This window comes from Bidens hawaiensis, unplaced genomic scaffold (assembly GCF_021521415.1).
Source record: "Bidens hawaiensis isolate Kalapana, Puna unplaced genomic scaffold, B.hawaiensis_p1.1 tig00011438_1, whole genome shotgun sequence".
Lineage (NCBI taxonomy): Eukaryota > Viridiplantae > Streptophyta > Magnoliopsida > Asterales > Asteraceae > Bidens > Bidens hawaiensis.
Window position 1 is genome coordinate 46,306 of NW_027491891.1, and position 16,157 is coordinate 62,462.

The 16,157-nt window shown below is 34.6% G+C and overlaps 1 protein-coding gene and 1 pseudogene across 1 annotated transcript; both read left to right on the top strand.

Moving 5' to 3' along the window:
* Positions 1-137: 137 nt before the first annotated feature.
* On the top strand, positions 138-10,447 carry LOC143537962 (nucleoside hydrolase 3-like). Its single transcript, XM_077031614.1, has 12 exons — positions 138-426; positions 3,486-3,665; positions 3,752-3,862; positions 4,702-5,037; positions 5,123-5,299; positions 6,482-6,754; positions 6,913-7,035; positions 7,369-7,566; positions 7,664-7,917; positions 8,069-8,273; positions 8,357-8,662; positions 10,020-10,447. Exons 1-12 carry the CDS (start codon positions 250-252, stop codon positions 10,320-10,322), a joined length of 2,643 nt encoding a protein of 880 aa, XP_076887729.1. The 5' UTR covers positions 138-249; the 3' UTR covers positions 10,323-10,447.
* Positions 10,448-10,742: 295 nt separating this feature from the next.
* On the top strand, positions 10,743-10,886 carry LOC143537974 (U4 spliceosomal RNA; annotated as a pseudogene).
* Positions 10,887-16,157: the final 5,271 nt, after the last annotated feature.

The window sequence follows — 16,157 nt, forward strand, 5'->3', positions numbered from 1 at the left end:
TATGCTAAAAGTTATAAAGAGAGAGAAAATTATATAATAAATAAAAATAAGTAAAATAAGATCAACTTTTGAAGGTGTTAAAAAGTAGTTGACATTCTGAGTCCACCCGTCATCAGTATCTGGTCCACCATCAACCTCACAACACAACACTCTTTCTCTCTCTAACCTTTGTTTTCCAGAATTTTCACCGAATAAGTAACGTGATACAAATTTAATATTCTCATTAACCTCGAAGGTTGATCGGAAATAATGGAGTTGTTGCTGCTGTGGCGGAGGTTGTTGTTTGCCATAATTATCACTGCGGTTGTAATTAGCAGCTCCACCTCCCGTCCTCACCGGATTCTTCTGGATACGGATTTTGATTCTGATGATTTCTTTGCCATGTTATACCTCCTCAAGCTCAACAAATCGGAATTCGATTTGCAGGTTCGTTTTCTGTTATTCATTCTTGTTCTCCATCCTACATGCATCATGGTTTTGAGAAAACTGGGTACCAAATATTGTATCGAATGTATTAGTTCGGTATGCGTATTTTAGAAAAGTACCCATCTTGGTATTACTTTGTTCTTGTGTTTCTTTCTCTATTGATGGTATCAGATTGGTTTCTAACCATGGATATTCAATCAATAAACCAAAAATCGTATCAACTTCATTCGTAGTCAAGAAACCAGAATACCAAAACCGAAACATACAAAATGTCCCAAAAACTGTATCATCGGTACCAGTAATGATATCTGGGAAACATCTCTAATTTCAATTGGTATTATGTTAATTATCCTGGTCTCCAAACCTATAATTCAAAAAGTATTTTGGTTGCATGAGTAATTCAAAAATTATGGATCAGAAATTTAGGTTTAAAAGTTGAAGGCCCACATGTTGTTGGGCAAAAATAATCCTTAGAATATAGATTTATCTTTTTGTCCTTTTATCACTTGGAATAATAATTTGATGTTTGTACGAATGATGAGGTGTGAAAGGCTAACCGTCTAACCATAATGGGACAATATGATATTGTATCGAGACCTAACTAAAATGTGTATGTACTATGTAGGGCTAGCTCTCATACACTCTCACCTTTGTCACAATTATTTTTACTTTTTTTTTCATTATTTATTTATTTATATTGTTTTGAGCATTCACAAATAGATTCTTCCTACTATGTGAGTGTGCTCTCCATGTGGTTGGAGTGGTTGTGAAGAAAAGAGATGAAATGTTAACGTGTTATGTTTAAATTTGGAAAAACACTTTTTATCCTTCCTAATTTTTTAATATTTTTTAAAGTGGTTGTGAGTGAAGGAGAGTGAAAATGTAATGGTAAAGGTATAAAAAATATTATAATTAAAAAAAAGAACAAAGTAGTAATTTTTAGGGTAATTTTTAATTTAGAGATGGAGATCCGATTGAGAATGTTCTTACATTAAAGATACTAATTTTAATTATAAAATACGAAATACGAAAAATAAAATTACAAATACTTAAAAAGGTATTCATGAAAACTAATACAGTCCGTTCTTACGTCATCTCCAGTCGAGTGGTGGATGCTAGACGCGAGTAATTTAAGATCAAGGGCTATTTGTTTTTGTTCCTTCGATCGATTTTTTAGTTTAAACTTTCAATTTGTGATTTAAACTACCCATTGGTTGAAGTTGAACATGAGGGTTTGTTTTCGCTTTACTTCTATATACCCTGGTCGTATGAACCGGTTACCATAGGAGATCAAAATCATCATTCATGTCTTTGGGTCGTTTGGTTGAAGGTTTTAAGAAAAGGGTTGTTTGGGTTTGAATGATTTATAGTTGAAGAGTTGAAGGTTGGTTAAAAATTGTTTGAAAGTGAAGAAATTGGATTTAAAATAGATGAAGTAGGATTTGTGTGGATAAAAATCGCTTAAGAGATCGATTATATATATATAATTTGGAATAAAAGTAATTTTTTTCTATTCAATATCCAACGACTGCTTTTCCCTTGGAAGCAACTAAACCCAATGGCTACATCTCTCTCACACCTGTTAGCCTGCCAAGTGCCAACGCCCTAGAGCGCCCATACAGGATGGGGTTTAACGCCCCTCTAGGCTTAAGGTGGACATGGACGTCAGGTCACTACACTTAGTCTGACAAAATGAGTGAGATTTTCAATTCAACCGATGTTGACTTCATTGTGTTTAAAGGGATATAAAATTAAAGAGAGAGAGAGAGAGAGAGCTAATTACGAGAGGGGTGAAAAGACCAATGTGAAAGAGACAAATCATGCAATGTAAGTGCTTAGTTGAAAAATTCGAGCATGCTATGAGAGATGTGCGTGAAAAGAGTAAATAATGAAGTGAAATGATTGGTTATATTATTAATTAATAATTCAAAAATCCTCCCAAATGCCCTCACGCCCTACATTGTTCTCGCGGCCCCTTGTTTGGCGCCCTTTGGGGCTGAGTATGTAATGGGTTTGGCGTCAGTGAATCCACGGTGGCAATTGGTGGCACCCTTTGGCGGTGGCCACAACACATACTCTAAACCTATTTGTTTTTGTTTTGTTTTGTTTTTTTTATTTTATCTTGTTCTTTGAATCACTACTTGCACGTGCTTACGTGGTTCACAAATACTGTTTAATCTTACATCTTAAATTACACATTAATAGACCATGAGATTTTAATCTTCAACCAAATAAACTTGTACACATTTTCTATCACGTTGATACCATTAGACCACATACTATTTAGTAATCAGTTTATATAACAAGTAGTTATGATATTTAAAAACGGATCTTGTACTTCAAATATATATATTCAATTGTTTATGTAATAAATGAAATTCCAACTTCAAGTTGGGCTTGTTTCCCATCTTTAGCCACCTGTTAAAAGAGTTAAAAGCGGATCTTGCAGTTCTGATCTATATTTTATTAAGAATTAAACGAAATTTCAACTTCAAGTTGGGATTATTCAAGTACCATTAAACATCTTCAGAACAAACTATTAATTTATGAAATTTGTTTATGAATATCAATAATTCAAAATCAACTTATAGAATTTTTAAGATACCTTTGATCTTGTTTGCCGACATGTTTTTCGTCAAAATATAAATAACATATTACATAGAATGCCATGATTGTTTTTAATAATAAGTTTAACTTCATAAAATTTAGATATAAATTACAGATATCATTAAAACAGTACATGGTGAAATTTCATTTTTGGTTTTCTACTCTTATTTATCTTTCTAGAGTAATTTAGACTTTAGTTAAGTTATGCAGATTCTGTTATGAAAACCTGTACCAAAAATAGGCCAAAGACGTCTAAAGGGCGCGGATCATCACATCGATTCTGTTGAAACACTGAAACACTTACTTAAAAAGTATAACTATAATCCCTCTTGTTTCAGTTTGGTAAACTTTACCAGCTAAAAAGGATTCTAAATGCGGTCAAGATTTGATTTTTGACTCACAAATCAAATGCAAGATTTTAATTGAGGACAATTATATGTTGGTACATGCAGGCAATAACTATCAACACAAATGAGTGGTCAGACGGTGGTCATTCGGTAAATCAGATATATGATATTCTTTACATGATGGGTCGAGATGATATAGCCGTTGGTGTGGGAGGTGAGGGTGGAATACTTGAAGATGGTACAATACAACCAAATGTTGGTGGATATATGCCGATAACTGACCAGGTAACTAATTAACCAATCATGACCATTGATTCTACATCTTACTTACATACAAACACTTATTTAAGTAAGTATATGTAAATGGTTAGGGAAGTGGTACAGCTGGACCTTGTAGATATAGACAGGCTATTCCAGTGGGAGCTGGTGGAAGATTGTATAAAGATACAAACTTTGGTTATAGGAAAAGCTTTCTTCCACAGGTATTTTTTATTTAGGGTAAATTACTGTTTTCGCTGTTTTTATATATGGGCTAATTTGTAGTTCATGTTCTTTTAACTTCAACAAGTACAAAAATCGTCTTAAAAGTTCATATGTTGTCACACTTTTCACCATTTCCGCTAACCGGTGTTAACTTCTTTCTGTTAGTAATTAAAAATGACCATTTTGCCCATACTATTGTAATTTACTTTAACTTAAAGAGTTGCATAAAGCCCTGGCCTTAACGGGCTAGGACTTGGGCCCTAAAAAGCCTGGTCCTAATCGGAAGAGTCAGGTCATTCTATAAAAATACAGGCTTGATCAGTCCTTACCAGGTCATTTTTCTACATGCCTTTTCTATTATATATTATGCAAATTTTATGCATAAGATTTAACATAAAACTCACAAGTGGTTTTAAATTATAAGAGAAAATGTAAAAAGAAGATTTTCAGTTTTAACATTACTTAAATTAAATTAATCAGCATTAATTATATATAAAGCATCAGCACTAAATTAAGTTTTTTTAAATAATACACTTCAAACAAGTTTTATAGATGGTATCCTAGAATCTACAGAAAATAGAATACATATCCGTTTGGGCTAAGGACTGCGGGCCAAACTGGGCTTTTGGGCTTAACCAGGCTACAGTTGGACTCAGCTTTGGAAAATATGTTTCAGCCAAAATGAGCTTTCAAGCTTAACCCATTCCGAAATCCAGATCACTCGGTCCTTTTCCAGATGGGCCTAGACGGGTCTCAGGCCCAGGCCCATTTGTGATTGTGAACCTCTGCTTGCACTCTAGACGGTTAATGCGTCTGTTAACTTTTAATTATGAACTAGGGAAGCAGGAGATACACGCCTCTTAAACAACCTACAGCACAGCAAGTACTAATCGAGAAGATATCCGCTGGGCCCATTAGTCTATTTGTAATAGGAGCACACACAAATATTGCCATTTTTCTTATGACCAATCCACATTTAAAGAAAAATATTGAGCATATATATGTCATGGGTGGTGGTGTGAGGTCAAAGAATCCAACTGGTTGTTGTCCCAAAAATGGCAACTCATCTTGTCAACCTCAACTCTGTGGTAAACATGGTAATTTATACACATCCTACAAAACCAATCCTTATGCTGAGTTTAACTTCTTTGGTGATCCTTTTGCTGCATACCAGGTAAATATAAGGTCCATTAAACACTAGTACTTGTTGTGTGTTATCTTTCCTAACTAAAGGTGGTGTTTGGATGTGTGTATTACAGGTTATTCATTCTGGAATTCCGGTTACACTTGTTCCCCTAGATGGAACAAATACAATTCCCATAACTCAAAACTTCTTTGAGGAATTTGAGCGTCACCAACGTACATATGAGGCACAATATGTTTTCAAGACATTAAAGATGGTTCGAGATACTTGGTTTGACAATCATTTCTATAAGGTAATAAACTTAAACACATCTTTAAATTAATTACTAGAGTAATATACATAAGTTGTCTTTGTGGTTTATGTGAAATAAACATTTTCATCCTTAAACTGAAACTTGTAATACTCATGGTCTCCGACATTAAGACCATAGATCCTGTAAATTTTGGCTAATATATAAATATATGAACTTGGGCCACAATTTACTTGGGTAATAAACCGAAATTTATAGTATAAGATAGAGGTGGTTAATACAGATAATAGTAAGTTGGTTATATCTATCTAGTAAGTTACAATTCTTATTAGTCTAATCATGAGTTTAGCTTGGCTATATAAACTGAGTATGTGGTTTACATTGAAATCAAATTTTGAGTTAAATTTTCTTGGTTAGTAAAGTTTGGGAGTTATCCGATCTCGTGTTTCGTGTTCTTAATTTATCGATTTTGAACTTTAATAAAATGATCATTTTACCCTTTGAGGAGTCACACTTTTAGTCACAAAGTTTGTTATTTATTTTTTCATATTATGGCCCCTATTAAAAATAGCTAGTTTTTGAACTTCGTATTTTGAATTTATATTATTTTATGTGATATTTTGTAACTCACATATAATTATGTGAATTAACTGTATGTATATTGTATTAGTTTATTTTTATTTCTTTATGGACCATGGGTCTCAATATAGGCTTTTCTAGTGTTAGTTCCTCTATATTTAATAACTTTTATATAGTCATATGTATAATTAGTCTTAGCCCTGCTTGCGGTGCGCACATATGATGTATATATGTGTGAACCCTCGGGTGGGCAAAAGTGAAATTGCACTAATTTTGACGTTATTTTACTAATCTCGTGAAAATAACGTTAAAAGTGACGGACGGTTAATCAGGCATCATGTAGTGGCGTTGATAGCTGAAAGATAAGGGTACATGCACCGATCAGCCGGTGTCCCGATGATTGAGTGCTATGTGCCTTATGTCCAAGGCTTGATGCAAAACTACTATCGAGTCGGGGGTCTCACCGGAAGCAGCCTCTCTATCCCTATGGGGTAGAGGTAAGGCTGCCTACATCTTACCCTCCTCAGACCCTACCATAGCTTTGCTATTGGTGGGATATACTGAGTACGATGATGATGATGATGATGATGATGTATAATTAGTCTTGACAAAATAACTTTTTTATACCTTGTCTCATTTTTGCAGAGTTATTTTATGTGGGACTCATTTATGTCAGGTGTTTCCACATCCATTATGCGTAACTTGCACAAAAGTAATGGAGAAAATGAGTTCGCTGAAATGGAGTATATGAATATTACTGTCATTACTTCCAACAAACCTTATGGAGTATCTGATGGCTCAAACAATTTTTTTAATAGTGCTCCAAAATTCAACTTAAAGAAAAATGGAGTTCATAGTGGTCATGTTCAAACAGGCATTCAAGATCCATTTTGCCTCCAAAATAATGGGAGATGTAAGGTAACTTCTTGCTACATCAATCTGTTGTACAATACTATTATAATTTAGAAGATTGCTAGCATAAGAAGTCAACTAGTTCAAAAGAAAAAAGAAGAATAATTATCCCTATTGTTATAACATTTTCATTAACTGTTTAGATACTGAAACTATAAAATCAGGATGGTTACACAGAGGAAGTAAGTGGACCGGATTCGGTGCGCGTACGGGTTGCTACAAGGGCAAAGCAAAACCGTGACAAGAGTAGCTCACTTGAAAAAGAATTTTTTGTCAGTTTTCTCGACGTAAGTTGATTCAAATTATAATTCTTAGAAGTTGAAAAATGGGTGGGTCAAACGGGTTGGGTAATGGGTCAAATGGGTGACTCTTGATCCGTTGGCCCATTTGGCCCCGATTACCTTCAAAAGTATTTAATTTATTTTATTTTTAAGCTAAATGGAACAAAACTGTCACCTCGATCTGGCATCTTTTCTTTACCTTAATTTTATTAATATTTATATTGGTCAAATTAGTTCCAAAATTTTAATACACTTTTAAGCTCATCTTGTGGCTATACATTGTTGCACTATATAAACATATGTCAATTTGGTTTATTCGATTTTATACGCGTATATCAGGTACTAAACACGCCACAAGATAAAGGCAGATTCAATTTCACATCTCAATTTCCTTATTACAAGGAAGTTCTTCACAAACCAGATTTTGAAGGGAAAAAACTAGGGAAAACGGTCGTGTTCGACATGGATATGAGTGCAGGAGATTTTCTTGCTCTCTTTTATCTTCTAAAAGTACCGGTGGAGACAATAAATCTTAAGGTACTGTCAACTATGTCCCTTGCAATGCAGTTATTTATATTTTAGTGCATGCTTGTAGATGAACAAGGTTTTCATTTTTTGTTTGGTTTTATTTCAGGCAATACTAGTAACTCCAACAGGGTGGGCAAATGCAGCAACAATAGATGTAGTCTATGATTTGTTGCATATGATGGGCCGTGACGATATTATTGTTGGTTTAGGGGATTCATTTGGTTTAAACCAAACCGACCCGGATGATCCAAGTGTTGGAGATTGCAAATACTTGAAGGCTATCCCTCATGGAAGTGGTGGCTTAATAGATTCCGACACTCTTTTTGGACTTGCACGCGATCTACCAAGAAGTCCAAGAAGGTAGTTGCACTACTATTTACAACTTTTCCATCTTACAGGATGTGTGTTAAAATTTCAATTTACGACTTCCCGTCCAGTCCTTTTAGTTTTTTTTTTATTATTTTTATTTTTTTAATGCCACCTCTAATAGAGATCTTGGTTTTTTTGGCAGATATACAGCCGAAAATTCTGTAAAATTTGGAGCACCTAGGAATACTGATTTTTCTCAACTTAGACAACCACTAGCACTAGAAGTTTGGAAATCATTAGTGAAATCAATTGATCCTGGATCTAAGATTACGATTTTGACTAACGGACCGTTGACCACTTTAGCAAACATAATACTTGCAGATGCAAATGCTAGTTCCATCATTCAGGTTAGCGAGTTTAGTAAACATAACTATACTATCCTTAATAAAGAATCATGAATCCTAATTATAGATCATGAATTTTATTGCAGGATGTATTTATATTAGGTGGACATATTGATTACAACAAACATGATAAAGGAAATGTCATCAATATTCCTTCAAACAAATATGCTGAAATGAACATGTTTCTAGACCCTTTAGCTGCAAAAGTGGTGTTTAACTCAATGCTTGATGTGACACTCGTCCCTCTTAGCCTGCAACAAAAGGTTTGTTTGTTTCCACATATTATTAAAATGCTCGACTTGGAGAACAATACACCTGAAGCTCGTTTCAGCCAACGGTTGCTGGCAAGGATGTATCAGTTGCAACAAAAGAATCATAAATATCAACACATGGTACTTGCAAACTAAATTAATTCTGATTTTGTTATATGTACTTGCCCAATTACATGCGGTAATTTCGACCACTTACTTATGAACTGGTCAATACTGGTTATGCTTTCTCTTGGGGTGTAAATGAGCTGAGATGCTCGTGCTCTAGATAGCTAATCGTGCCTGAGTCCAAGCTTCAGATATCGTAGAGGTGCACAAATAGGGGTTTTTTTCCCAATTTGATTCGGTTAGAACAAGTTCCGGTTTGGGTCAGTGACTCAAACTAGGTTAAAACCGGTTTTTTGTGCCCCTCTAAATAATCAATATAATTTTATTTAATAATTTAAATATATATATTTATATAATAACCATTGTTATATATAAGGTTATGATTAAAGCAACTAAATATATATGGTATGTATAAAGTTTATATTATAAATAGGTTTATTAATTTTTTAATAATCCTTATTAAATGGTATTGACCAGTAATAATCCCAAGTTAGTTTATCGTCACTGGCGATCCCAAATTTAAAATAGTTGGTCTCTAATGGTCCCGCGTTAAAAAGGACTTAACGGAGTTATATTTTTTTCCTGAATTTCAAACTAATGTTTTATGGCTTTTGATCAGAAGATGGATACGAGTCATTTACGTAAAACTTAGCTCGAAACAGTGATCCGAATGGCTTGATTTTTATTAATTGAAAGTTCAAACACCCGAATTGAAACATTATTTCGCCGTTTTGGAGCACTGTTTCAAACTATATTTTAGATCAATCAACTCGTATTCTTCTTCCGATCAAAAGCCCTAAAACATTAGTTTGAAATTTAGAAAAAAAATATAACCCCGTTAAATCTTTTTTAAATTTGGGACCGTCAGTGGCAATAAACTGACTTGATATTATTATCGGCCAATACCATTTAATATGTACTATTAAAATCCAATATATAGATACAACTATTATAAATATATATGAAATTAGGTATAATATATATAAATAAAATAACTTAATTATTAAAAAAAATATACGAGCCAAGCTTGAACTTGAAAATCAATTCACGATCCGAGCTTAAGCTTTGGAAATAGGGCTCTAAACGAGCTCTATTAACTTAAATGAACCAAGCTCATTTATATCTCTAACTAGAAGGGGAAAGTCGCAAAATTTGTTCATTTTTTGGGTATCATTTTATATAGTTTTATAATAATATTTGACACACTAAATAATAATAATAATAATAATAATAATAATAATAATATAGAAAGTGTTTATGGACGATTTGGCCTGTTTTGACCCAAACCCAATGTGATGGTGTGACCCTCAACAGTCCATTTTATAACGTGCATGGTTTTAGTAAACAGTACACTCATTTACACATATTGCAGGATACATTCTTGGGGGAGATGCTCGGTGCAGTTATCTTAACGACGGATCAACAAGCTTTAAGTCCAACCTTTCAAGTGAAATATCTTAAAGTTAGAGCAACAGGAGAAATATCTAAAGATGGGCAAATTATTGCTGATCCGAAACGAAGGAAGTCGTTCAAAATATTGCAGAAATTCGATCATGTATCATATTATAACGTTGTTACTTATCGGCTAGCTGATGACAAACAATCTGCTGTGATTGGAAGCTTCAATGAGCAAACAAGAATTTGGAGAACACCACAAAGTAGATACCGGAAGTAAAATCTTGAGGAATGGTAAACTTCTCGCGTATATTTGTTTAGAAATGAAGAGGCCTAAGGTTTTCTCTTCTAACATAACATTTTGATATCATTAATGTAGTTAAGTCACGATGATCTTTAAGATGAACTAAACCCGTACTAACAAGTAACTCCATGCTTAAGTTATTAAATAGAGTGTAGAGTTGTACACTGATGTTTATTGATCTTCACATGTTCTGTCTTTCTCATTTTCCACTTGATTTGTTTCATAGTTATCATATCAACCTCCTTAACTTAATAACCAAGTGTTTAAAATCAATTATAAAAAGGAGTAATTAAAAGCAGGTTGAAATGTTGACTAATCACACATTAGCGGTGGCCGATGTAGAAGGAAGCGGGCCTAGCGGTATATAAAAGGAGGGGCTGGGGATTTGTTTAAGGCATCTTTGCGCTTGGGGCAATGATGCAGCTGATGAGGTAATAACCAAAGCGTGTCAACTACTGGTTGAAAACTATTTCCAAATCTCCTCTTTGGCCTTGGGTCTCCCTTGGCCGTTGAGAATTTCTGGAAGAACTTACTTTTAAGGGTAAAGTCCTACAACTTGTCTTATTAAAATTTTATAGTGAAATTTTCTGGTTTAAAAGTGTCCATAATATATCACCTTGTATATAAAGAAACTTGACGGTGAGAGAGAGAGATAGAGAATATTATTTAGTAGTGAGAGATGGATGATGTTCTTGTGCAACCACACCCAAAACAACGGGTTATTTGAAAGGGGTGGGGGAGAGGTAGGAGCGAAAAGACATGTTTTTGGGACGTTATAAGTTGTTACCATAATGTCTTACATGTATGCACATCAAATTTTATTAGTATTATGGTGGTTATACATCATCCTAATACTAAAAAAAATAAAATTTGGGTTTGTTTAAAAGAAAAAATGCTCACTTGAACTCGGGTTAACGGTTAACCCAATATTCGACTCGCCTGTTTGCCTGCTTAATCCGTTAGCATCAAGTTTTCCTGACAAAATAGAAAAGGTAACTTTGCATATATATAATAAATTTAGTTTTCTCTCTATTAAAGTTGAATTTAGGGGCTGTTTGGCAAGTGCTGAATCATTAAGAGGTCTGAATGATTAAGAGACTTTGAGTCAGTAAGTGCGAATCAGTAAGTGTTATTTGGCTGGACCTCTAAATAAATGCGCAGAATGACTATTTTGCCCCCTTCGACCTATTTTGTGCTGAATGAAATATATCTGTTTAATCAGAGCGCATAATGATTATACAAACACGATACAACAAACCCAGGTTGATATGAACTTGTTTTGACCCATTACTTGACCACCCATGTTATGTTACTTTTTTATGCAAATTATCATGCAACCGTTTTGGATCGATAAGATCAGTGATACTAACAGGATAAGTTGAGACGACATAAGTTGAGACTTGAGACAAAATCAATACAAAAAAGTCAACTTTCTAGATACATGTATACAGTTATGGCAAAAAAAAACAATCTATGTACTTATCAAAACTGACTTTTCAATATTTACATATATTAGTAGTAGACAAAACAAACAAGTTCCTAAAAAGATTACAGACATCCTTGCGCCTTGACTTCTTTGATCTTTTATCATCACTAAATTGCTGCAAGCATTTTTTACATCTATAAGTTCTTAAACATCCGACGGGCTTTCAAACAGTTTGTTCACTGGATTTTCGAGCTAGCTGGACCATCATTATCGTTCATGTTTGAGCTATTCGGTCCTGCTTCATGTACACTATCAGTTGCCAGTGGTTGACTATTAGTGGTGAGGTCCATCCTATAACTGTCATATGCTCTTGATGAGAATCCGACGGTTGAACTAAACAAGGGTTGCATCGAGCACTCTTTGTTAAATATTTACGTAACGAAACCCGATAAGCAGGACACGTGCAGTGTTGCTGCAGCCATATGTCAATACATGATGAGTGGATAATATGCAGTTGATAAATATGCAAATGCTTATAAAATAATTAATATATTTTATTAAAAGAAACCAAAATACATTAAATCTTACGTTCCGGTTCGGTTTTATACGGTTTGAAAATTTTAAAACCGTAAACCAAACTGTTGTTTACGGTTTGAAATTTTTTAAAACCAACCAAGGGAAAGGTTATACAAAAAACCGACAGTTAACCGATCTAAATCCTGTTTAATCCATACTATAATAGTTAAGTCATTCTCACCTAAAGATTGTGTAAGATAAACTTTACAAATGTAACGGGCCAAAACGACCCGTTTACTAATTATAATGTAGGAGCTTGCATAACCCATTTACTTGTACTTTTAAAACGATTACACACCCTCCGATAGTGAATGGAATCAATTTAATTCAGCAATATATATTATTGATCAAGCCTGTATAAACAAACATCCGCCTTTAACTTATTTTTAGATAACTAATTTTGTTGTGCAGCGCATTCTGCGCAGCTGTGTTCGTTGACTGATTTGACCCACTAAATGACCTTACTTTTCTCTGTTCTAAGCTTCTATAGAAACTAGGCTCCTCAAGGTTTCCAACCATATAAAGAACACTCTAAACGGACACTCGGTTGATTTTATATGATTTTTAACAAAGTCAGTAAAGAAGCTGTCAAAAAGCTGCGAAAATTATATATATGGTTTGCTTATTTCGGTTACAGATCGGTTTTCGCTTAAACGGACACTTGTTAAAGCTCCAATATTTTCAGTTTCATTCACAAACCACCGGTTTTTGTTTGGGACTTTGGGTTCACTTATTTCGGTTACAGATCAGTTTTTTCAGTTTCATTCACAAACCACCGATTTTTGTTTCAGCATCCATCCTTGGTTCGGTTTTAGATATCTCCAAATTACATGTGATGCAAAACGTCAAAACATAACTTCTAAAGATAGAGAGCATAATGTATTTTTTAAAAGTTATGCCTTTTGAAAACAAAAACTTTAATCAACAAAATTATCCATTCCAAAATTCAACTAAACAACCGACTGCACCATCGTTATAATTAATTAAAAAAAAGGACAACAATTCAACACCTTCTTGCTATAAATCGTAGATAGTAATCAAAATAACCCCAAAACCTGAACCAGATTTCTAGCACAAAAATGTTTCAATTTTTAACCCTAATTGACCAATTAATCTGCAAATTGAATAAAAATCAATTGGCACAAACTGAACATCAGTTAGCACATATTAAGACACAAGCAGACATATGCAAGCGAATCTTGTAACTTGACGAATCTTGATAAGATTTAACATAAATTGAACTAAACCATAGCTTCTAAGCCTAACCGTTCGAACCATAGCAGAACCCAAGAGGCCATGAAAAAAATATCGACGAGTGTAGGGAGACCGAAATCGTACCTGGTTGTGAGTGTAATCAGGCAGAAATCGAGCGATGATGATGGTTGTGGTGTGCATTAGTCGGTCACCCAGAAGAGAAGAAGGAATGAATGATGTGTGGGCAATTAGGCCATCTTCTCATTCAGTTCCCATTCAGCGATGTTTTAAAAACTGAATGGTTAAGAGCCTCATTCAGTATTCAGATGTGAGCTTGGACAGAAACAAACTGCCTGAAGTCTGACAGAATCAGACATTCAAACCCATTCAGATCTCAAACAAACACACCATTATCTATATTATAATACATATTGACAACCTTTTATCTCCTACTTTCTCTCTCATGAGACGCTTGTATATTTAATGTTAGACTGAATGCTACCTTCAATTTCATTCATTACTTTACCACATTCTTTTCTTGAGTCTGATTTAACCATTGAATCACTTGAATGCAACAGTGAATAGTTGGCCCTTTCCATCTACCCGCTATTGAATCCCATATCCGTTTCAATTGAAGCCTACTTTAAGACCTCATCTTCAATTCCCAAATCACATCTACGGTTTCTAGGGTTTGCCTCCATTAGTTCAGTTTCTATAAAATGTTTTCCTTCGATGTATAAACGCATCGACCGAATTCCTATTCTATCCCGCTGCAACGCGCAGACACTTCCACAAGTTACTTATAACAAAGAAATTGTGCAGAGTCCCCAACTTTGAGGTGCCCTTAATTATGCCTTCAAAATAATTGTTATGGCATTGCAAAGATAGTATTATTTAAATTTTAAAAAGTTTATCTGTTGAGACCTTTAAAATTGTTAAGCATTCCCCTTATTCCATATATTTTTCCCATTAATTTAGCTAAAAAACACCATTTCATAAATCATTCATACATTTCACATAATACATATGTGGCATGCACTTATCACTTAGGATAAGTGTATTAACTAATCACATCGAGTATGCACACAGCCCCGAAAACATAACAAGGAATGGGGATAGAAACTCACCTGAAGTCGGTTACATTCACTGTTAATAGTTATTCCTTTCTTCAGTTGGGCACGGCTAACTGTATAATAATTACATGCATCAATTTACTATCACTACTCATCTCGTGTTTCTAGTCTAATTATAACCCTCAACGAACGGGGGTCCGGGGGCAGCGCCCCTGGCAGCGGGGTCTAGGGGCTTCTTTGTAATTAATTCATTCTTTTCTAAGTTCAGGGACCATTATGTCCATTTGTTAAACTTCTAATTCGTTATATTAACGAATTGGCTTATCTTAGTGAACTGGTCCATGTAGCGAATTGAACCCTTTAACGAACTGGTTATTAAGCGAAATGAACCTTATAACGAACTGGTCCTTGACGAATCAGTTCATTTAGCGAATCAGTCCATGTAATGAATTGGTCCTTCCAATTCGTCATCTCTTTTAACGAATGATTATAAGGAATCAAGGGTGATTCGTTATCTTTTCCCTTAACGAATTGAACACGAATTGAAGCTAGTTCGCTATGCTTTCTTTAACGAATTACTTGGCGAATCGCCCCTAATTTGTTAATGAATTAGGGTTAGGGTTTGTCAGAGAATGTCAGGAACATTCCCTGACATCCTTAAATACATGCCCCGCCTTTCCGGCGCCGCCGTGCCGGAAAACCAGGCGGTGGCCGGAAAAACGCGGTTTACCCTATTTTACACCGTTTTTCATCATTTTTCGTCCCGTTCGATCCAGATCTGAGCTAGGGTGGCCCCTAAGCTCATCATAGGTTCGGTTTATACCCGATTCCACCCGGATCTCGTGACTTAACGGTTTAACGATGTCGGCTCGTCGTTTCGTGACTATATCTAACAGGTTAAGTTAATAAAACATCATACTAGTATTACCTTGGGTCGGTGCTCGGTTTCCTTCTTGGTTTCGGCTAGAGAAAAGGAGAGAACTAGAGAGAGATCTTAAGTGTGTGTTTTGGTGGTGTATGGAATATGTGTAAAAATGAGGAATTAAATGGTGATTAAGGGTTTATATATTTATGGATCATGGGCTTAAGCCCATGGTCTTTACTTCTTTCTTTCCTAACCCAAGTCCATAACCCATATCCATTTACCCAACACTAGCCCAACTCATATTCTATTTATCTAAACCAATAAGGACCCACTATAAAGTAGGTGCAATTTATTTTATTATTATAACCAAAAGTAGGATGTTGCACGGTCCTTGACCCGGATGATGTAATAAATAATATATATACATATATATATATATAACTAAAAAAACAATAAAATAAAACAACTACCCACATTATTAGAACAAGTTTAGGGTTAGGTTTATAAAACTATAACTTTCAAGTGTGAAAAATGTAAATTAATAACCTAAGGCATTCAACCTGCACTCCATCTTCTCATATTCTCATCTCTATCAAACCCTAAGATACAACATCATCGCCGCCACCTATCTTCATCACAGGTCAACGTCGCCGCCTATCTTCATCACAGGAGAGTTT